The 24,710-nt window shown below is 39.6% G+C and overlaps 1 protein-coding gene across 1 annotated transcript; it reads left to right on the plus strand.

Annotated features, from left to right (window-relative positions):
- Positions 1–4,530: 4,530 nt before the first annotated feature.
- Positions 4,531–24,474, plus strand: LOC144522764 (protein mono-ADP-ribosyltransferase PARP6). Its single transcript, XM_078258070.1, has 21 exons — positions 4,531–4,638; positions 6,589–6,683; positions 6,889–6,949; positions 7,155–7,245; positions 7,418–7,484; positions 7,733–7,882; positions 9,853–10,003; positions 10,465–10,596; positions 10,817–10,912; positions 11,288–11,380; positions 11,702–11,827; positions 12,030–12,095; positions 12,506–12,573; positions 14,010–14,058; positions 14,214–14,326; positions 15,767–15,839; positions 18,897–18,966; positions 20,449–20,528; positions 20,894–20,957; positions 21,584–21,668; positions 22,564–24,474. The coding sequence occupies exons 1-21, from the start codon at positions 4,531–4,533 to the stop codon at positions 22,664–22,666; spliced, it is 1,941 nt and encodes a 646-aa protein (XP_078114196.1). The 3' UTR covers positions 22,667–24,474.
- The last annotated feature ends 236 nt before the right edge of the window (positions 24,475–24,710 follow it).

Consider the following 24,710-nt stretch of genomic DNA (forward strand, 5'->3'; position numbering starts at 1 on the left):
GACACTGTCTATGTGACTCCCATGTCACAGGACAGTCATAGGAGTCACAGGACAGGATATATATACCCAAAATGCACTGAATTGCAACCAAGATAGTCATAATAAAAGATGACTCAACCACATGACTTGTGTAGGAAAATATACTTAGCAATGCATGACGTCCACTTCATTGGACACATATCACAATTTACTACTTATTTGAAATAAAAATGTCAAACCAAAAAGAATAATATTATTCATTAGGTATTCCTGCATATCATCATTTTTTTTACTTCTAGGGTTCTCCTGGTATAGAAGAATTGGCAGGATATTCCAGCAGTGGTCAACAAGTGTGGCTGTCTGTCAGCCATCTTGGATTTAGAGGAGGTTCACTTGTAGTTACAACAACTAACCACTGAATAAACCCATTCTCTTAATATAGCCATGAATAAACCTCAATGGAGGAGGGCAGCAGAGAGCATTCTAACGGCTGATATGCAATTCCACCATAGAAACTATTGCATTTTGGAGAAAATGACTTTTAAACAGCTGTCCACTGTAGTGACCGCTATGCGCCAGAGGGCTAGACAGCTGTGTCGCAAATGGATGAATTCTGGTGCTGTGATGGCAGACAGAAACTAAATCTTTGACACAGACACATACATACACAACTGTCTATATCTTAACCATTGAGTGGTTAACATCTAAACATTCAAACTTTACAACAGAGATTAGACTTATCAACCTGGCAAAGATACTCCTCAAGTAGTTTTATAAAAAAACAAAACACTGATGCTATTATCAATTTTTCTTTTCTTGACTCCTTGTAGTCTATTGTACAGGTGGACACTTCACTGAGTCCATGTCTCCTCTCGCTGTGTCCCTTTTTGCTCTCACCTGTTCACAGCTGAGGTGGTGTTAGAACTGCTGCTTCCACTGCCCATGTTGCTGTTTCACTGGCTGCTGGCAGCTTCTGCCTGGATTCACTCCACCACTACCTGAGGCCAATGGACACACCTGTCCAGGTGAGAGACAGATCTGCTGTCTAGTCACCTTGTCCACTGGCCAAGCCCATATCTGTCAGTCAGTATTAATGGCTGCTAACCCCTGGGTCACGAGGTACAGTAAGACACTGTCGGTATATGCTCAGATAAATCTCAGGACTGAGCAGATAGGATGCCCTAATGCTTCGGTGTGTATTATTACTGCATGAGTACAGCAACTGCTACATGTGAATGGATTATATGAATAAAAGAGGAAAAATAATCAAACTACAAAAAGTAAAACAAACACAACTCCATTAAGGCACACATAGAAAAACTAAAATAGCACAATTACACGTTGATTACATTGATTATAATACGATAAAGAAAAACAGAAAGACACAATAGATTCGATTGTCAATATCGAAACCAAAATGAGACATTACAATTTGTAAATATTTCATACTCTCATAGTACAAAATGAAATAAAAATTATATGTACTGACTGTTGCTGTACAGTGTATATACAATGGGGGATTGTTCTAGGGCTACTTCTAAAGTGAACTTTTCATGAACCTGGAACACCTATTCATATACAAGAAGTATTGGGCTGTATAACCAGGGTTGCGGAGGCAACTACTGTATATGGCATGATGTCAGACTGGTTACCCATATTTATATTGTGCCGTCAGGGCCATTGTCCTTTAGTTTGCCTAACTGTGTGCCAAACAAATGTTTGAAGAGATCTTAATTTTCTCTTCCTTCCTCTCCTGACAACAGCCACACACTTATCAGACAGTTGGCCTAACACCTGTTTACTCTTTAGGTCAGTTCTTAAATAGATACCTTGATATAATGAGGGTAAAGACTGATTAGCTCAAAAGCCTAATGGCCATTGTCTCACACATGCACACAATGACACAGTGTATCATAGTTTCAGGGGATGTGATTTGTTATGTAATGTTATATCAGTTTTTAAGAACTGAAATATAACTTGTTATGCATTAAGACTTCCAGGCTATATCAACCAGATGCTGCTTCCAAAGCATGATTGCAGAGTAACAGACACTGACTTATGCAATCACACAAACACACAGGCAGACGCATATACATGAGCGGAGCTATTTTTCCTCCATTTTTCCTCTTGCTTCTCAGCAGCAGTGCAGTCAGCTGCAGGTCACATGACTGGCTTGCCTGGTCTCAGTGAGCATGCTCAGACCCCTCAGTGTTGTCAGGCAAAATATAAGACAGCAGTAGCAGCAGAGATCTGCAATAGATAAACACACAGTCTCACACACACCAGCTGGATTGCTCGCAGACACACCACAACTACAAAGGGACAGACGCTGTAGAATTAGAGAACTGTGGCTCAGACTTCTCTAATATTCTATTTTAATGGGCTTATTGTCATCTATCATTTCAGTGGAAAACAGCCACAGAGAAAGAAAGAGGCAGGTGTGCCCTTTAAGAGGGGGAGCAGCTGAGGCAAGGACGGCATCAGAGTCTTCATCCTCTGTGGAGGTAAGTGTGGATGGATGCGGTGGGGGTGCAGAGCGTGGGGGGAGGGGGAAATCCGCCTGATTGCATCTGTGTTTGTGTTAAATATGATCAGAAAGCGGAATGGGGGCGATGGTGGTGTTGGAGTGTGTCGGGGGAGGCAGTTTGTCGCGACTCTATTGGTATGTGAGACGACAGAGGATATGGGAATGGTGGGGAGTGGGGGCGGTGGAGGGGTGTAGATGCTAGCAGGGTTGAGGACATGGCAGGGCAGCATACATATAGAGACAAGGAGAGGAGCTGAAGTGGAAGATGATAATGACGGAAGAGCCTTGTTTAATGGGATGCAGTTGATGTCTGGAAGGGTGTTTTTGACAAGAAAGGAGCCAAACCGTAACACGGAAAAAAGGACAGAATGTCCACCATCAGGAGGAGAAAAACCACAGTATTATGATTATTTTGTGTAGACTGCATGTAGATAATGGCCCAATTAAGAGTAAGGATGAATAAAGCTACATTGCCGTTCTGTCTTTGTTTGCACGTCTAAGGATTCAGTGCTGATAAATGTAAAAAAATAAATCGTTATTATTTTGGTTTGACATGCACTAGACTGTAAATGACTGTAAATTGTAATTATTATTCTAATGCTGCAGTGTAAAATATGCAACTCTGCATCCACAGCTTTAAGTCTTTTTGAAAGGGACATCATGCTCATTGTTTACATGTCTGACATAAAATGTGATGGTCCGCCATGAAATGCAGTATACTGTAGCTGTCTCTGTTATATCAGCGATGTTGTTTACCCTTGCAGTTTTTCTTCTGATTTTGTCATAATTTATCTCAAAATTTGGACCATATCAAATTCAAGATTTTGTTATTCCTCATCATGACAACTGTAACTATTCATTTATAGGCAACCATTATTTTATTACGTAAAATTCTTGAAAAATGAATAATCTAATCATTATTTTACTCAACACTGTGTGCCTACAACGCAGGAAATGAAATGGTGTTTCAAAGATTTATTTCATTTATTTGCCAGGCAAAATCAAAGACGTCAGTCTTACAATGCACTGACATCATTCGCTGTGCATCTATAAAGGTGTGCCATCATTTGGTGCTTCGGTACTAATATATTAAGCTCCTGGAAAAACAAAACAAACAAAGAAATGGAGACACGCTGGGTACTGAACGTACAGCAAACATCTCCCACACACTCTCTTCACAGTGATTAACGCTGCTCTGAAAGGAGGCAGAGATGGCTGTTGCTAGGATACATGGCAAGGTGAAGTGCAGACCATTTAAAGAAAAGAATAGGAGGGCACCATTTACAAAGCATGGCATCACTGGAGATGGCCTCTTTGTTTCATGTTATCGTCCTTAGTTAAATTTTAATTTCTATTTCTCCCAGGATTTGCGGTTCTGAAGAGTGCAAGAAAGAGAGGTGGTCAGCCAAAGCTCTCTGGTTTTCTGTTCTCGTTCCTTCCACCTGGACATAAGCTGCAATGGTTGGCAGTATTCAAAGGCCCAAACCTGTCTGAGTGAGCCCTATGAACAGCAGACCCAATGGTAAGACAGCTAGTATTATATTGGTGTAATCACTACATTCGATTAAGCTGTGTCATCCATTCATGGTTTTGTTTTAGAAAATGTTACATTTAGTAAAATGACATTGCTGTGGCTATTTTCCATAGACATTTGAATATTATATTAGCTTAATCTAAGGATATGGAATAAGTGAAATACTGTAGGTTTGTGCAACAGGACCTGGGCGGTTTAGGTTTTGCTGGAAATGACAACAGAAGTGGCTATTTTTCTAAAATAAATAGATATTTTGATTAACTCATCCCTTTTGATTGTAAGTTGAGTATTCTTTTGAAGGTTGGATTTTGAGAATATCCTGTCTTTTGGAAATGAATCACGCCTCTTTGTCTCTCTCTTTGAGATGCCATATAAAGCAGTGTTTTGAAGCCCGGTGTTTTGAACGGGAGTCTAAATAGGGAGATGTGAGAAAGGATGTGAGATGAAAGGATGATAGAAAGAGGTTGCATTTTCTTTCCGCTTCACTATAATGGCCTTTTCACAATGTGTGGCCTCACAGGACATCAAAGGCCAGTGTTGGACAGACGAGGAGTCGGACGGGGAGAACGAGTCCGAACAGTTCCTGTATGGCATTCAGGTACAGCAGAGGCTCCTGTATTACCTTTCCTACATCAAATCTGTGTTTAATCTAGTGTTTGTCAGGATACTGACATTTTGTTTTCAATAATGATTCTCAGCAGCACTGTCTCATCTTTTTAATTTAACAATACAGTAATATCAAAAAGGTTTTTATTATTATCATTTTTAGGAGGGCTGAGATGGAATTGAGTCCCCCTAAAAAGGGTCTACAATTGCCCATGAATATGACAAATTACCTCTGAAGTACAACACAGGTTTAGTACTAACACCCTATGGAACCTTAAGTATCAATCCCAAGCAACACTGTCAAATTAATATCTGTGGCCGCCATTTTATGTATCGTCTCATCTCGTAAAGTTCAATGCTTCACTTCCATATAAGATCTTAATCTGTTAGTCATCTTTTTTTTTATCTTCAAAGTCCTGTGATTGAAATGTAAATCCAGTCTGGGACTTAAAGCTCATTTCTATGCAGTCAGAGAACATGAAAGCAGCGGGGTGAAGATAAGGATGAAAGTGTAGGATCTGTTCTACACACTCAGCTGAGGAGATGAGAGTCTGACTTCAAGTCTAGACACCAGGAACGCATACGACAAACTTAGGTCAACTATTATTATTAATACTTGCTATTTATGGAGGATAACCAAATGTGCTAAGGCAACTACAGAACGTATTAAATGACAGGATGTAAAACGATCACTGAAAAATGCCTAAAAATATACAGTAGGCCTACAGTTTTAGAAATGTACAAAAATCTTCCATCCTCTTTATCAAACGTCACATAATGTAACTCTGATTTTATTGCAAATATAAATTGTGCTTGATGTTGGATCAGATCTAGGAAAGGCATGCCATTACTAATAATTTAATGATGTAGTGATGAAGTGCCACGAGAGTGTGGTTGAAGAGATGAGAGATTGAGTAGCACAGCTGATTTGAAAATAAAGAAAGAAATTGATTTGATTAAAACAATGTGAACATATTGAGTCAGCTGTAACACCTGAACACTACAGTATGTGTTGCGATTGAGAGTGGGTTAAAAAGAACTAGTTAGCAAGTGAGCAGAGAGGTCTGAATAGCTAAAAGCAATGGATGAATACATTGTTAGCTAAAAGCAATGGATGATGGTTGAAATAGAAAGCTTAAACAGTTTAAATAGTTAGGTAATTATAATGGATACATTTATCTTACTAAAAGATAATAAAATGAATGGTTGATACAGTAAAATAAAGCGTTCATTAAACATTGCTGTAACAAAATCCACTTTTATATAGTAAATTTTCTTAAATAACATCCAGTTTGAAATAATCTTTAAATTAAAATTTTGAAGCTGCTAAGATTTACTTCCATGCTATGATTTTCACTCATATAACACATACTGTATAACCACTTGGTCTCTTACCACGGATACAATATTAAAGTCTGCACAATCTGTATATGAACAAGCTCTCGAATGTCCAGGACAATAAGCCTAAAAGCTACCATCACTGTAATGTACTGTACTGCCTAAATATGGTCTCCTCTCCTGCTGGGAAAATCTTATTACATTTCACAATGCTCGTTTAATATTCACAATTCTTAATGGATTTATTATTAGCACCTCCCCCACCTTACCACATTCATCACTCAGAAACATGTTCAGGATAGATTAGTTGTCCCAAGTAGGAAAATATTTTTCGGCCAGACAGCTTCTACAGTTTTGTAACAATTAGAAAATGTGCCTTTGGCTAACACCGGCACACTTACAGTGATGTTGATCAATGTGTATTGTCTCTAAAAATCAATCAATCAATAGATGAATGCATTTGGAACGTGACAGGTGGCTTCACTGAAGGGTACTTAAATTCATCTGAGAGGCCTGTGGGGATACTTCAGACAAAAGGTTGGAAGCCACTGTAGCATGTCCTGTGCTGTGATTGTGACCAGTGTTAATATACTGCTTGTTACAGGGGAGCTGTGCTGCTGACCTGTACCGCCACCCTCAACTGGATGCAGATATTGAGGCAGTAAAAGACATCTACACTGACAGTGCTGTCTCTGTTAGGTACAGCACAGATACACACGAAGAAAAATCTTGGCACATTTTGAAGATATTATGTATTAATTTTTAAGGACAGTGTGGCAAAAAAGGAAAAAAAAACAAAAACATATTTTTTCCCTCAATGGATAATGTGTTTAAAGGGTTGGAGTGTAATGAATCCCATTACTTATGATAAATGAACTGTTTCTGTTGTTGTGTCTCTGAACAGGGAGTATGGAACCATTGATGACGTGGACATCGATCTTCATATTAACATCGGTTTTTTAGATGTGAGTCAGCATTCCTCTTTGTCTGCACACACCTCCTCCTTCTTTCCCCATTACTATTCCAACGTTGACATTTTGCAAAGTAACACATCATTTATAATGCATTGTGTGCTCATTATTTATTCATGCAATGAGAAATGGCCCTAATTAGGATGCTAACTCTGTATATTTGTGTGTATGTGTGTATGTGTGTGTGTGTCTGAATCAGGAGGAGGTTGCGACAGCTTGGAAAGTTATCAGAACAGAGCCCATTATTCTGAGACTGCGCTTTTCTCTTTCTCAGTACCTCGATGGACCTGGTGAGTAAAGATGTCAGTGTGGATGTTGGTTTTCTGGGAGGGACTTTAGGTATTTGTGCCACTCACTGAGCGTAGGAGGTGAGTACAATATGTGCTATACAAGAGGGAGAGTGAAAGAACGAGTCTGTGTTTGTCTGTGCCCTGTGTGATAATGTTAGTCATCTTTACTCAGAGCCGTCAGTAGAAGTGTTCCAGCCCTCCAATAAAGAAGGCTTTAGCCTGGGCCTGCAGCTCAAAAAGTAAGTCAGCACCTATAATGTTTTATAGTGAAATCGTACATCGTATATTTCATACAGTATTCTAACCTCAGATTATGCACAACCAAATATGCTGCATCAGAAATATAAATCACTCATTCGATTTTTGGTTGACTAATCCAGTCGCACAAAATAATAATGCACACCAACAACAAAATAGCGTAATTCACCGCCTGCCAGGTTCACTCGCATTTCTTCCTGCTCAACTCTCCTTATTTGTAACATGGCAGGATCCTGAGCACGTTCACCTCACAGCAGTGGAAGCACCTCAGTAATGAGTTCCTCAAGGCCCAGCAGGAGAAGAGGCACAGCTGGTTCAAAGCCGGAGGAACCATCAAGAAGTTCCGAGCCGGGCTCAGCATCTTCTCCCCCATACCCAAGTAGGTCTCGCTCACACTGTGCATCTCTTTCAAGGCATCTACACAACCTTGTCTATGTTTTAAATAAAAAAGCTTGATTAAATAAAGCTTAAATAAAGCTTGCTGCATACATCTTAGGCTTGCAATTGACACTCCAATCCAGGGTAAATGTAAGATGTGAGTCATGATTTGAAACAAATTTGACCAATGATAATACAATGTTTCCAAGCGTCTGCAATCACTCAAGGAGAAGATTAATTAACCTTAAGTATCAATAGCAATTAGGCTATTTTTAGTGTTATTTTGGCATCTGCAGTATGTTTTTGCAGTTCTTCTTGTGCCTGAAAAGTACGCTTTCCTATGTTGTCACAAAGGTTTTAAGGAAGGACTGCCGTAGATCAAGTTCATCCATAACAAATGGGTGGTATTTATCATTTAGAAAAAGCTTATTATTGCTTATGGAGTTTAATTTTTAAAGAATTAGAGGATATTATGCCCTCCTAGTTCAGTTCATCATGTTCTTAACTCCTCATTCTGCAGACGCCTTTACCAGTAAATATTTTGTTTCACAGGGAATGATGTCTAGAGTGTGTGTTTTCTTTGTATTTTCTATTTTATTTATTGCTTCCATATTGTGTTTCTATTTAATGTCTTTCTTTTTCACTCTTTTGTGAATCACGTTGTGATGTCTAATCTGGAAAGGTGCTATATGAATACATTTACGTAATTACAATTACAAGACTGAAGATTTCTGTTGGAAGATAGTGATGAAAATACTTTGAGAAGGTCTGTCTGTGAAAGATAAACTGTAGCAAAGAAGACAAGCAGGGAAAAGGAATCTCTGACATTGCATGTTGCAGATTGACTTAAATTCAATATTTGACACACTCAAACAATTCCCCAAGGGGGGGAAGTACTCTTGTCGGCCTCTGTCTTACTCCGGGATGCTTTGACAGTTATGGGTGCACAGAGATTAAATCTCGGCCCACTCGATGGAGGTCAGCCTCACTAACTACTAGGCTGTCTTGACATCCTCACAACTTGACAGGAATCTCATGTCAAGAGTGTACATGGATATTGTCCTGAGAGTGATAGTGGAAGTGAACACTGGTTCTTGTATATTAACAGTTAGTGACTTGAGGTACTGCCCAAACAGATGTCAATTGTCAGAGGTAGTATAATCTGCTCTGATTGGCTTGAGAGAAAAATATGGTCCACCTTTGCAAAGGTAGTTCTCAAGCTGTGGATGGAGATACTCAGATGGGGGGCGGTGTATTCTAATAATAATAATAATAATAATAATAATAATTTATACTTGTATTAATCCTGCAAGGGAAATTACAATGTTTTTTCACTCTGTTGTTAGAATACACATTACACACAGGCCTGAAATACACACACATGCTCAGTACCTATACCTGCACTAATGAAGATATGTCAGAGTGAGGGGGCTGCAGCTGTCGATGGACAGGCGCCCCGAGCAGTTGGGGGTTCGGTGCCTTGCTCAAGAGCACCTTGGCAGTGTCCAGGAGGTGAACTGGCACCTCTCCAGCTACCAGTCCACCACCATACTTTGGTCCATATGGGGACTTGAACCTGCATGTGACATGTGTGGCTTGTTGAATCCCATGTTTTCTGATCTAGACAGCCCACAAAAAAACTGACTGGGTCATCTTATTTCTTGGTTTGTGGGTTGGTAGGCACTCCACATACCCAAAATGTGAGTTTTTTTGTAATGTGTCTACTTTAACACATTGCAGTCTTGCCATGCATGATTACAGCTGAGGAGATGTTGCAAATGATATCATTAGTAGTTAAGATTGTATTCATTATAATAATACATTCTAAAATTTCTGATTTGGCCTTTAAAGCCAAACCCTCCACTATGTCCTCTCTACAAAGACATGGACAGCATCAACATTAGCATTTTCTCATCATAGAAAAATGGTTGATGAGGTGCTGTGCATGAATTGTGTTTTGCTTTTTTCTAGGTCTCCAAGTTTTCCTTTGATCCAAGACACAGTTTTAAAAGGGAAGCTGAGCGTCCCTGAGCTGAGAGTGACCCGCCTGATGAACCGCTCTATCTCATGTACCATGAAGAACCCCAAAGGGGAGCTCTTCAGCTATCCACCAAACAGTCAGGTCAGTGCCAGTCTGGACAAATCAGCACACCCACATCTCTCAGATTTGGAGTCAGATACCTCTCAGTTTAAATTTGAATTTACTGCATTAACAATGTTCCACTGTCCTCCCACCTATTTGTCTTTAACATGTCTCACTCACACATGTCAAGTTGTGGTCATAGTGTTTTTGTCACAACTCTGAGGCTCTAAACTTCGCACCCCTTACATTTGTTACACTGCTGATGTAGAAACTCATGACGCTATAAGGAGTTCAAAATAATCCACACTTCTACAAAATGTTGATGACGAATGCTGTTTTAAGGCACTGTATGTTGTTCGTTTCTGCTCTGTGATCCACTCTGACCCTTTTCTCAGTCACCCGCCACCTGCACTGTTCCCACCTGAGCCTTTCCTTACCCCTACCATAACATGGCTTGTGCTCCGTTTCCCATAATGCTTTGTCTTCACTTGACTCATCAGACTGTGGCTGTCCCGGCGGCCAGGGCCCCTGCGCAGATTACCACGAGGCAGCTGATTGAATTGTTTTTCTCATCCCAGGCGGGCGGCCACTGCAAGAACATCCCTACCTTGGAGTATGGCTTCTTAGTGCAGGTTAGACCTCAAGGAGATATGACTATCTGCTGGTAGCTGGCAGTGACAAGGGGTGGGGCCCACAGTGCATTGTTGTGCTAGGACAGGTTTAGCCAATCGTAACTGCAGAACAAAATTGTAGTTTTGTGACAATTTTTGCTGCCAAACTAGTCTTTATTCCTTAATATGGCAGTTCTTTTAGTGGGAGTTATAACTGCGAACACCACTTTTCTCCAAACAGATAATGAAGTACTCGGAGCAGAGGATCCCCACACTCAACGAGTACTGTGTGGTGTGTGACGAACAGCACGTCTTTCAGAACGGATCCATGCTGAAGGTATCAGAGATGAGAAAGAGAAACATACTGTATAGATTGAGAAACCATTCCATATTGGTTTAAAAAAACAAAACATTATGAAAAGCATGTTTGTGTTGTTTTATCTCTCTAATAACCCTGTTATTGGAAAATCTACTGATCATAGTGGATTTTCTGCAATCGTAGTTTGGAGGTAGCAAGATAAAGAGTGAGAGAGAGAGTGTCAGTATGTGTGTGCATGAATGTTTTTGTGTAGATATGTAATACACGTTGAAATGACTGTATTTTTATACCTCTTTTGTATGTACTTGTGTGTGTGTGTGTGTGTGTGTGTGTGTGTGTGTGTGTGTGTGTGTGTGTGTGTGTGTGTGTGTGTGTGTGTGCGTTTATATATAGCCGGCTGTGTGCACCAGGGAGCTGTGTGTGTTCTCCTTCTACACTCTGGGTGTGATGTCCGGAGCTGCAGAGGAAGTGGCCACTGGAGCAGAGGTGACAACAACACAACACATAGTATATGATATAATTCAGATTATTTGTATTTTTTTTATTTTCCTCCAATAATGAATTCTTATTTCCCCCAAATTCTCTTTGGATTTTAGATTAAAGGATAAAAGTCTAACGTATATGTAAGAAAACCAAAACACAAGCGACAAACACTGACACACGTGATGACATTCATTTCTGATTATTTATAGTTTCTACGTGGTATCGGAATTGAGGCCCGCTCTTCTCAATAAAAGCATCAAAATGAGCCGATGACAGCGTCACATAAAGGCAGAAAATGTTAATGTGAAATCACTGTCTCCACAGGTAGTGGACCTACTTGTGGCTATGTGTCGAGCTGCTCTCGAGTCTCCCCGTAAGAGCATCATCTTTGAGCCGTACCCATCAGTTGTTGACCCCAACGACCCCAAGACTCTGGCCTTCAACCCAAAGGTCAGCATCCTCACTGCTAGAATCGTGATTACTAATTAAATCAATACGCACATTTCATTCCAAGATGTAGTATTTTGACGCATTTAGAAATCGTAACAATATTTCAGCAAACCTTTTACCTCTACAAGTGATTTTAGATGTCTGTATGTTGTTCCCTCTCTCATTGCATACAATGGATGTTTGGCTCAACCGATGAACACAGAAGAAGAATTATGAGAGACTGCAGAAAGCATTGGACAGCGTCATGTCCATTCGGGAAATGACCCAGGTACAAGGAAGAGATGGGAGGGAAAGAATCGATGGGCCACAGTACAGTTAGGCTTGATGTATAATGTTTAAGATATAATCTAAAGTTTTTTTAGTTTATATAAGATCATGACTCTATGTCCACCCCATGACTGAAAATGTCCATTGCAAAGTCCTGTATTAAGTGGACTGTTTGAGCAGCATGGGTAGGGTCTTTGTTTATCAAAGTGACAGTGTTTGCTGATTAGTTTATCTTCTCTATTGCTCTTCTTTACTCTTTTTTTTTATATTACTTGTTTACCCACTGTGGCTTGACTGCATCTGTACTATATATAAAACACATCATAAGACTGTATCTGAACACTTGCTCATTTGGCTTTGAAAAAAAACGAAACCCTGAAAACTGAAACACATTCTTGTGTGCTTTTCCAGGGCTCATATCTAGAGATCAAGAAACAGATGGACAAACTTGACCCTTTGGCCCATCCCCTGCTACAGTGGTAAGTAAAGAGTATCTGTTCCAAAAATGGATTTACTCTGCTTTGCATGCTAAAGTAATAATCTTGAATAATTAATTTTATTAAATGTCTGTTATGTCATATAACACCTAACAAGGTAACACAATGGTGATTGAGCCTATGGCCCACTGTTGAAAGCCCTTGCATTATGCATTTGCAGTATTACGAACTGGGTGTCTGTGGCAACATTCCCTGGAAAAATCTAAAGCAGCGTACAGTTAGTGATGCAGAGACTGTAGGCGGAGCTAACGCAAAAGACTCGCTTTTCAAACCACTTGTGTGTGAAGTAACTGCCAACTGACTGATGTCACACACTGTTTGGATCTCTGGGAAAGTGAGATCCAAAAACACTTATCGCCATAGGTGCCGCAAAAGAGAATGAAATGGAGATCTTTGAGATTTGACTTAATTTCAGAAAATAATATAGCGCACTGCCAACAACAACACTGAGACACTTGAGTAGAACATTGCTGTTGTTAATGTTATTAGTTACACCCGGGTTTTTCGTACTTTGACAAGTCAAAATGTCTGCTGGGAAAAAAGTCCTATTGTGGTTTAAGCAAAGTAGTAGCCATAGCTGTAGCAAAGAGGTTATTATTATGAAGAGGTTATTATTATAACCTCTTTGGCCGTAGCCAGCTATGAGGTCACTGAGGTCCAGACCTCAGGAATGATTTCCTAAGAAACCCACTGTATCTGTGCATCAAAATGACGCAAAACCACTTAAAACTGACGGCTATCTACTGACGGCACGCACACACACACACACACACACACACACACACACACACACACACACACACACACACACACACACACACACACACACATAAAATACTACAGTATCAAAGGTAAAAGTACTGATTATGCAGAATGGCTCCTATTTAAAGTGTTATATTATTATACAATATTATATTATGCAGTTTTTATCACAAACAAATACAATGTAAAAAGTAACTAAGTTTCAAATAAATGTAGTTGAGTAAAACGTACAATATTTCCTTCTTTTATGTAGCGGAGTAGAAGTAGCAAAAAAGGAAATGCAAGTACCAAAAAACTGTACTTATACAATACAGAGGTAAATGTAGTTAGTTACTTTCCACCACTGATTGTGACAAATTGTGCAGCTTTATTAAAGGTGTTTTGCCAACAGGTTCCTCGGCATGTATTTAATTATACAGTAGATAATGAGTTTGTGTGTAGTGTATAGCTTAGGTTGTGTTTGTAGGTGTCATTTTGGTATGACTATTGCTCGTTCAGAAATGCCGTAAATAAGCTCCATTTATAAGAACATGTTCTGAACCTCACTAATCTCTTAACCTTGGTTACGGCCCTGGTGGTAGCACAATAGCTGGTACTTTACATTCTGTTGTACCTTAATTTATTCATGTTTCGATCTTCTCTCTGTCTTTTTGCAGGATTATTTCCAGTAACAGGTCTCATATCGTCAAGCTGCCTCTGAGTAGGGTAGGGAAGCAGAATGACATCCCCTCAAGTGTTCTATATCAAATTCATTTCTTATTACTGCATTATTATGTCATTGAATGGTTCATACTCACTCTGTATCTGTCTGTTTGTCTCTCTCTTGCTCTCACTTGTCCTGTATGATCTCATTGTGATAGCAACTGAAATTCATGCACACCTCCCACCAGTTCCTGCTGCTCAGCAGCCCCCCGGCAAAGGAGGCTCGTTTTCGCACTGCCAAGAAGCTATATGGCAGCACCTTCGCCTTCCAGTGAGTCCACGTCGTTCCCCTCATTAACTGACACATCATTCATAGTATCGAAACTCAATGTTGTCATCGAATGGCTACTTTGAAGCTTATTGCTCGTAAAGCTACAGTTACAGAGTTGAAATCATTTAGGCTGTTATAAAATATCAGAAAACAATTTGTTATTATATTCTTAAGCTTGTAGCTGTTGGGCAAATATAATTTGAGAAATCACTTGCTGTAAATAATTGATCTGCAATCAAGCACAGTCACTAAAATACATGCATAATTAAGCGTTACAGCGGTACACTCTGTCAAACATGAACACGTCTCAGTGTCTCGCCTGGTCATTATGTTGCGGATGGAGGAAGCACTCCAGCAGATTTTTATGGAACCATAACAAACGGCAAAGAGCAGTGGCCATTCTCTTGGACCGAGAAACCACCTTGCTAAGCCAGCGCACGGAGCCAGCAGTATCTGTGAGATTGAGATTTGTACTGTAGCAGATGGGGCTTTGCTGAATATTTTAGATACACACGGCCCATCTGGGCACTCGCAGGGTGCAGCTAACACATGAGCAGTGACTACAGTCTCTCTTCATTCTGGTTAATACTACAAATTGAATCATTCTCAACAGGAAATGCCAAATTTGTATGTAAGCTTGGCTGCCATCATTTTATACTGACATAAATAGAAACATAGAACATATAAATACATGTTTAGAGTCAGTTTAATGGCAAAATGCGAGATTTAGAATCCACACTTTGATCAAGTGAAATTAAGAACTTATCCGTGTTTATTTATTAGACTGTGGGAACAAGAACTCTATACTGCTTTGAAAATAGTTAAAAATAACAGCACCCATGACACTGCTGTGACTTGTATTTTATTTGAAGATAGTCCAGATAACTGCACTGGGAGACATATTTAAATAACTCATCCTGTGCTGAAAGACAGCAGTGATGGGTTGTCATCTTTGATCTTCATCTTTTAAAACTTTTTCTTTAGTACTCAATGCTATAAATTTCGAGGACTATGATGATGTAACAGAATGTCCCAAAATGTCCTTGCACAAATTATATAAATAGATGACTACAGTTAGCTCATTTGTGGTTGGCAGAAGAGAGCTTGAATCTTCTTGCCATGAATTTCTAATTCTAGGTTTTATAAAATATTTAATGTAATGATAAAAAGTAAAAGCTGTAAAGGTAATATGACACATTTTGTTGATTTGTTTTTTACAGTAATAATTCAAGACATTTTCAACTTCAGTAAATAATATAATAATAAATGAATAATAGTAAATGTCCAATCAAAGATCCCAGACAAAATGTGCCGCAGTGTTATTTAACAGCATGGATCTGGCCCATTACGCATCAGTGGATCCACGCTGTCATTATATTCACACAGCACTTTGTTTTATCTCTTCTTTCTTATCTCTCCCTCTTTCTACACTTGCTCTAGTGGTTCCCATATAGAGAACTGGCACTCTGTTCTGAGAAATGGACTAGTCAATGCCTCTTATACCAAACTGCAGGTACGTGACCCTGGCAGTTGGCTGGAATTTACGATGCATCTTTCCTCGGACAGTAAACCTGCTCTCTGACAGAGCAGGCTCGCTGTCCGGCTGATTCATTTTTGCAGTTAATGGATGCCAGCTTCCCTCTCGTCAGCTTTGCAATTGGCATTTTAGCGAGCGGGGCACACTGGCAGATTTTCCTGGTCAATGTTGGCGGCTTTCTGCCACCAACAGCAGCAGGCAGCACGTCTTTTCCTGCTGTGGGACAAAGAGAGGGGGCTGTGGTGTCAGCTGTGATGACAGGAGGCTGCCTGTGTGCCCTGTTGGGGTTAACCACCTAGAGCACTGAGTAGGCTAGGTCTGAAGCTGAAGGATGCAAAGGACAAGCTTCACAGTAGTGAGTATAGACTTCCTGTGGGTGAATAAGGAGGGCTTCCATAAAAGGTCAGTAACTGGCACCACTCATTATCTATTCAGACCTGGGTCAAACAGTAGCCTCAAAACCCTTTTGTGCATGAATTATGACAATCTCAGTCAGGATTTTTTCCCCAAGTGTTTTTATTCTTCTTTAGGCATGAAAAGATAATAAAATTAACTTCATTCTATTTTAAACACGCATTTTTCAAGGACTTTTTCACATGTCCACAGGTAGACTGCATACATTTCAAGGTATTCAAATTTAGAAATATGTATTTAACACTAGAAAGGCCAGCATTCCATTTACTCCTAAACCGCAGAGCGGGTAATATTTACCTGCTGCCAAAACAGCGTCAGCACTTGCAAAATATGGCATTTCTTGAAGCAGTTAAGTTATTCATTTTTATCTATTTTTTTAACCCTAACCCTAACTTTTTTTTAAAAATGAGTACGATTTGACAAAGTAACTATTTAAAAGTCATTTTGTGGCCTTTAGGCTCTTTTACTACAGATCAAAAAACACACACACACACACACACACACACACACACACACACACACACACACACACACACACACACACACACACACTACACTCTCAGTACGTGCTCCAGTTGTAGACACTGTAAATATTTAGAATTACTTTAGCTAGTGCAGTAGGCTAACATTAGAAACTGCTAACGTTACACAAGTTACGCCTAACCAGGATGTGTAATGTTATCGCTGGACTGTAACTGAGGCACCTGTCCGTCAGCGTCTGAGGGCAGATGATACGGGTGAGCTGGGCACTCATTGGCAAAAAATGAGGCAAGGGTCTCCTACTATAGAAGTATTGGCAGGATATCCCTGAGCTGCTAAGCATGGTAGATCCTAAATCGGATTTTCCAGAATGGTCAACGTAGTTAGGTTTAGGCATGGGGAGTGGGGATTGGTTAGGGTTAGGGTAAGAATACCACGGTTAGGTAGAATAAGGCAGGCCAAGAAGCATGTCCTTTGACGTCAACACGTCTATCAGATCTGATCTAGCATCTACCGCTTAGCATGTGTGACTGTCTGTCAGCCATCTTGGATTTGTGAAATTTGTGTTTCACTTACAGCGGCTGGACAGTGGGAAGCAGTGTGTGGAATGACAGACTATTGTTCACTGTGGTGGCTGATGTAGTTATACCATCAAAACCCATGCATATACACAGAAATGGCTTTTGAATAGCTGTCCACTGTAGCGACCACTATGCGTGAAAGTGTTAAAGAGTTCTTTTAAACCTAATTGATACCAGATGAGTATGATTGACCAAATCATGACCATAAAGATAGTTTTAAGGAAGAAGCAGAAAAACATGCATTCTTTCAAAGTGTCTTCACTCAGGTCTGCATCCATCTGCATCTTTATATTGTTTTACCAAGGTTGTTGTTGCTCTGTGACCCAGGTCTGTAAAAGATAAATAACTAAAGCAAGAAAAGAAGTGAGCACTAGAGATTGAAGAATTGTCGCATTTGCACAATACTGCAGATAATGACTTCTTGGAGATACAGCGGCATCTCCTGAAAATAGATGAAACACAATTCAATGTGAAATCTAAAACATCTTTGAAATGTTCACATCGTCCGTGATTGCTCCATCATGCTGATGTGTGTCACTTATGCCTTCTTTGTTCTCCGACTTTTTGAACTCTCCAGCTTTGATCTCGCCTCAGTGCTCATCTGCCTCCTCTTTCTCCTCTCCGCCTTTCACCACCCCTTCCTCTGTCATTGTGTTTCACAGGAGTAGGACTGAGTCCGCCTCCAGTTCCAACCATCACACAAAACCTCTCGTCTATTGTTCCTTTTGATTTCTTCCAGATGTGCCACTTCCTGACATCCGTCTCCTTCACATTTCATTCCCAAACTATGAAGTTGCTCATTGTTCTTCCTCTTGTTTCTCCACTGGTTTCACTTTGGCTTATGAACACCATCTCACACCTGTGGTCCTTTTTGTTTTTTCTCATTCTGGACATTCTTGTGTGACGGATCATCATCATTATCAGTCATCCTCATACTTTACCATCTTTACCTTCAAGCCAGCATACATGGTCTCATTTCTCATGTCAGCATTGCTTGAACACCTCAACATTTTATACACACATTTCATTCACAAAATTCAAAAGCATCGTATAATCTTCTCTGGACTACATTATGTTGTAAGCAGAAAATATGTTGTGGTGACTGTGTGGGTTATAGGAGTTGTTTCAGATCACTGGAATAATAAAACTATCTTTTCTTTCTTTGGCTCTTTGGCTCGCCATCCACCGATTTTCGTGTGTGTGTGTGTGTGTGTGTGTGTGTGTGTGTGTGTGTGTGTGTGTGTGTGTATGCGTGTGTGTGTGTGTGTGTGTGTGTATTTTGTATGCTTGGTTGGTAGGGTTTGCCAGATAAATAAACTGTCACCGAAACATTTAACACTGACTTATACATGCTTTCCTGTGATTTAACTACAGTAGGACTGGTATGTATTGCACTGTGTGTATGTGTGTGTGTGTGTGTGTGTGTGTGTGTGTGTGTGTGTGTGTGTGTGTGTGTGTGTGTGTGTGTGTGTGTGTGTGTGTGTGTGTGTGTAAGTGAGGTTGTCCTGTGCAACTGCTCAGTGATCCTTCCTTCCTTCCTGCTTTTTTCAAACCCAAGCTGCATGGGGCAGCGTATGGAAAGGGGATCTATCTGAGCCCCATCTCCAGCATATCTTTTGGATATTCAGGTAGGAACAGCTCATTCCTCGCCACTCAGCCCCCCCCAAAACACGCTCCCTTTTATTCCATGTTGACTGAGTACGCTCTATGTTTGTAACATGGCCTGATATCATCCTGGAACACTTCATTCTCATATGTGGGAGCTGTCCTCCATGCTATCCTATTGTGCTGCTCTGTGTTGTGTGTCCATTGTTGGGTGCTGGACTTGGGCCTCTGAGCTTGTGTGCCACCTATCATACCATACATTATGTCGTGGCTGTGTAAAATAGAGATGTCAGTGGATCTGTGTGTGTGACTTTGTACTTTGTTGGCTTAAAATATTATTTTCATTTTCTGGTATGGGGGTGAAGAGACATTTAAACTAAACTTGAAGTCCTTACCTTACTCCCCCCTTGTGTATTTCCACTAAACACAATTTCAGAGGTTGGTTTTGAGGTTTTCGACTGTGATTGTGGTGTTGATTATGAAATGATATGTTAAGACGTCAGCAGGTTGAAAAAGGGGCCCACCTGTTAGCATTATAACAAGCCCCTAAAGTAGAGATATTCCAATAGCGATACCAGTATCGGAAAAGCCTCCGATACTGCCTAAAATGCTGGTAATGTATCGGTGAGTTCTCAAGTTTATGCACAGATCCGATTCCACTTCATTTATCCCCAAAGAAAATCTACTTTAAGTGGTTTATTTATGTTCTCTGTCCGTTTTGACTCGTTGTCAAACCAGATAATATAAGAAAGTTCTGTGGCGTTTATTGTTTGTGTTTGTTCATGTTTCACAAAGAGTTTAACAACAACGATTGCAATCATATCACATCCAAACAGGGATGGTACAGCTGTTAAAATGTAATAAATGTATGTATTTTTAACACACTGGTATCGGAACGGTTCTCGGAATCGCTATCCGGAAGGAAAATGGTATCGGAACATCTCTAATCTGAAGCACTGGTTCCCAAACTTTTCCATGTCAAGGTCCGCTAAACTGACCAAATTAAACCACAGACCCCTATTTGATAAGATTTCATCCCCCATCTAATAGGATTTTTTGCTTTAGATGTTTTATTACAAAGTGTATGAAACATGTTACCTAAACCCTCATACATTCTTTCATTGTGTTACTTATGGATGGAATTAAAGTGAAGATATATTGTTCCCCTATTTGCTGGGGACCCCCTGGAACCCCCTCATGGGCCCCTGTGGGTTCACGGACCTCACTTTGGGAACTATGATAAAAAGATAACAGCAGTACTTGCTATATCACCTTTTGGTGTCGAAACTGAATGTTGCAATTCACGCTGTAATTTAATTTTGAAATGTTGAAATATTGAGTAGCGTTTTGGAACAACCTTCATATGAAGGTTAGCACTGTGGGTAATAATTTCTCTGTACAAGGAGCTCGAGACCACTAGCGGAAGGTTTTTCACAGCTTGAGTGACTCAAGGTAAGGTCGTTCTGACTCAGGGTTGTTTGCTCTCTGTCTGCTGCTTCTTGCAGGAATGGGGAAAGGACAGCACCGCATGCCCACCAAAGATGAACTGGTGCAGCGTTACAACCGCATGAATACCATACCACAGGTGAGAGAACTGGAAACATAACATAACATCCTCACATGTAAAGGTATACCATATATTTTTAAAAGATGGTTGGGCTCCATGAATCCAGAATGCCATCACATAAAGAAGATGCGCAAATAAAGGGGCAGCAACATGGAGCGATTTGAAGCATGGAGAGAACTGGTAGCTGTTCATTGTATTTCAAATGTTTTGTATTCTGAGTTCAAATGTTCCTTATGTACTGGTTCTCACTCTAACACTGTACAGTGTCAGTGTTTGTAATGATCAGTGTTTGAACATTCCTCTTGGATATCATCAGCTCAGTCAGATCATGCCATTTACTGTAGCAGCTTGGTGAAACTTAACGTTGTTTCTTTTTGCAATAGAGCCGTCCAATACAATCAAGGTTTCTTCAGAGTCGAAATCTCAACTGCATCGCTCTGTGTGAAGGTAATCACAAGCAGAAGATAGTATATGTGTTAAAGCTGAGATGATAGTGAATATGTGGCATCAGTATATTCGATTAATGTACTTTGATGTGTATCTGTCTCCAAACTAATACACTTTTTTTTTTAAAACAACATAAAATTATTATATATCGAAATATTACATTCATTAATTATTATATTATCTAATACACACTTTTAATGAATACAGTGTCTCTTTTATCAAATTTGCAAACAATTCCATAAAGTTGGATAATTCAAATCTAAAAAAAACGGGCTAATGTGACTCCTGTCTTAATGTGCAGTTTAACAAAAGCCATAGCAATTATCGTAATATAATCATCATCATTATAAATAGAAAAAAACAAAGATAAAAAAAATAATGTGCATCAGTTAGGATAATAACTGAGTTTAAGCCCTTAAGCTTTAGTGGATCTTACATATTATATAATACCACAAACAACAGCAACACTATATGGAATAATAATAATAATTATTATAATAATAATAATAATTATTATTATTATTATTATTATTATTATTATTATTATTATTATAGAATAACAAGAAAGTAAATACATACCACCATTTCTAATTTTGTGGTGAAAAATGCTTCTTTCTTTCCAACAGTTATCACATCTAAGGATCTGCAGAAACATGGTAACATCTGGGTGTGTCCAGTATCTGACCACGTCTGTACTCGCTTCTTTTTTGTGTAAGTATTCCCAAAACTTTTATACTCCTGGATAACTTCTACAGAATGAATTAATGCATCATTACCAGATGAGCTTGCATAGATACCAGGCAGCAAATATGAATCATAATAATCACACTTAAAATGCATAGTTCATCACTCAGGTTGCTTGTTTTTTTCCCCCTGCTGAACCACACACGATGAAGGTGATTTAATGAAGAATTGTGGTATATGCTGTGGTTGTCCCTCATCACTCATCATCATTTTAAATTAGCAGTGAATAAATTATCCTGATGGTTGAGTTGTGTTACCGCTTCACTAAACTGGGTTCCCCTCAGGTCATAGCCTTTCAAATTGATGTTTAAAACTGTGCTTTTTAAACTCACCAAATATCAAATAACTGGCTGCTGATGTTATTGCTTTGAGTCCAAGCTTTGGACACAAAGGCAGTCACCATATGGCAAAGTCTACTATCATGTCCACTGCTGTCTTCTGAGTTGGAAATTAGATTTGAGAATTCCTGCACTCAAATTTATATCACAGCTAAATATAATTCAATTCAGAACTTGTGCTTAGTGCATGCTTGTGTTTTTCAGCTTGAAGTCAAGTGCACATGATTAGAATAAAAACAAGAACATTTGCTGTGTCAGACCTAACAATGGCCCCTCGAAAATCACTAATTCACTTGCTTCTTGACAAGAGCAACTCACAGTTTACCTTTTCTATCATCAGTCTTATGCATTGTTGATAAGATAAGAATGAACGTTAGCTATTTATCTTTTAACTTGGCCCTTATACTGCCAAGTACTAGAAAAATTGAGGGAGTGGGCAAGAGAGGGTGATAAAAAAGCGTAAGCATCTGTTGATGAAAAGTAAAAAAAAAATAACATGTTTACTCACGTATGTGTATGTGCAGGTACGAAGATGGCCAAGTAGGAGATGCCAACATCAACACCCAGGAGCCTAAGGTGCAGAAAGAGATCATGCGTGTGATTGGGACCCAGATCTACTCCAGCTAATGGCGGTTCTCCATGCGTCTCTCTGGCGGAGGCACACAGGCAGGCAGACAGCGAATGTTTGGGCGGGGCCGACCTCAGGCCCGATACGGAAGGCTGAGGGAGCTCTTGAGCACATTAAGTCGTTTTTGTTCTTGTCCTCTCATTTTCCTCTCCCTTCTTTGTTCCTCTTCTCCGAGTGGTTACACATTACATGTTCATTTAACCTTGAGTTAAAGTCAGTCTGCTTTTCTCAGTTAACACACTGATGAAGAAAAAAACAAAAAGGAAGTAGTCACTGGTTTGGCTCCAAACACACACACACACACACACACACACACACACACACACACACACACACACACACACACACACACACACACACACACACACACACTTTCAAACCATTGGTCGACTGGGCTTTCTCCTTTCTTGCTGCACTTTTACTGATCCTCTGGACTAATGAACTCTATCATTTCTCTTTGTGAATATCGAGTAAAAAAAAAAAGAATAAAAAGAATAATTTCAAACAATTAATTAGATCCCTTTGTGGCAAATAAGTGATGGATTTACGTACACACAGAAGGTTGTTCTCTTATTGTGTTTGCAAAGGCATTTTTTCCCATCCATTTATTTAATATTTTTTGACTAATGACATGAATTAGGTCTGTGACATGGTTATCTGAGCGGCAAGCACTGCTCTGTCACTTTGTCCTTGTTCGCTCCCAGAATCCAATAAGCGAGGTGTGGCTTGAACACATACACTATAGGCACTTTGTTTTTGATAACATTATCACATGTAATAAAAACAATATATTTTTTTTTCATTACAGAATTAAGATGGTTCTCATTGATAATGCACCTTCAAACCCTCACAGCCCCCAAATGTCAAACAAACAGGAATTAAAAAAAGAAAATTAATACTTTTATCTTACTGGATGAAAGTGACAAAAAAAACAAAAAAAAACAGTGGATTTAGTCTGTGGACATATTATATCTGTTATCTTATGTTCTATGTTCAATAATCTACCACAATATGTCATCACTTTTTCTTTAAGTGGTGGATATGAGATGTCAAAATGAATCTCTCTGTGTATGAACTCTTCCCATTGAATTCACAACTTATAAAAATCCACTGTACAGAAAATCATGGACAATTTTACCCAACTGACGCTTTCCAGTCCAGGTGAGCTCACATCCTCCCAACCCCCTACCTGATGGACACTGGATGTTATAGATCGGCATTAATGTGCAACTCTGGTTTCATCTTGGAGAATGGCAACCTTGTATAGCTAATCAAGTTTATCAGTTAGTCATGTACTGTATGTATGTATGTACGTGTGGGTTTGTATTTTCTTGACATTATACTAGACATTGCACTTATTCAACGTTTGCCTAATCTGGAGAAATGGACTGTCCTTGGACCTGCAGTAGACGGGTTGTGGAGGAAAGGTGGTGAAAAAAGTATTTATGGAGTCAGCAAGACTAGAATATCCAACACCATGTCTGAACTGAGATGGGCTTTCAGTGTCTCCTGGAACTTAAGATTCTGACTACTAAATGGACTTTGAGGCACAAAAAGAGGGCAACTTGTAAATAAGGACATTGGAGACCTCGTTGAAATGTATTGCCCAGAAAAGGAGTGGACATGTACAGCTTACTCATTGTGTTGCGGGGACTGTGCTAATAGCTGATGCCTGTTTTTTGAGGTTTAAGCTACGAGTCTCTTTGAGAATCTATTCTCTGGCTGTGTGTCTCTGGTGAGTAATGTTTTCAAAGATGACGTTGACGACAGTGATGGTGATTATGACAATGGTGATGAAAGGCGACGATGCAGGAAAAAAAGAATAAAGCCTCATTTTGCACAGTTTTACATACAGCCTCCATTTCTTTGATGTCTCTGTGGGAAATAAGTGTGACCAATAAATGTAGAATTATGAGTGAAGCGTTGTGCTTGGATTTGGGCAGAAGGGGGCACAATTACTCCATTGACAACAACCTGAGCTCTCTATTCTATAGTCTAAAATAGACTAACACTTGTAATTACTTGAAAAGGTTGATGCCTTGA

This window comes from Sander vitreus, chromosome 1, assembly GCF_031162955.1.
Source record: "Sander vitreus isolate 19-12246 chromosome 1, sanVit1, whole genome shotgun sequence".
In the NCBI taxonomy this organism is placed as follows: domain Eukaryota; kingdom Metazoa; phylum Chordata; class Actinopteri; order Perciformes; family Percidae; genus Sander; species Sander vitreus.

Bases quoted from the DNA above. Each gene is read 5' to 3' on its own strand.
- LOC144522764 (XM_078258070.1), top strand. From the start codon at position 4,531: ATGGCCTTTTCACAATGTGTGGCCTCACAGGACATCAAAGGCCAGTGT. The intron at 4,639-6,588 runs GTACAGCAGAGG...TGCTTGTTACAG, and splicing joins AGTTCCTGTATGGCATTCAG to GGGAGCTGTGCTGCTGACCT. The intron at 18,967-20,448 runs GTAGGAACAGCT...TGCTTCTTGCAG, and splicing joins CATATCTTTTGGATATTCAG to GAATGGGGAAAGGACAGCAC.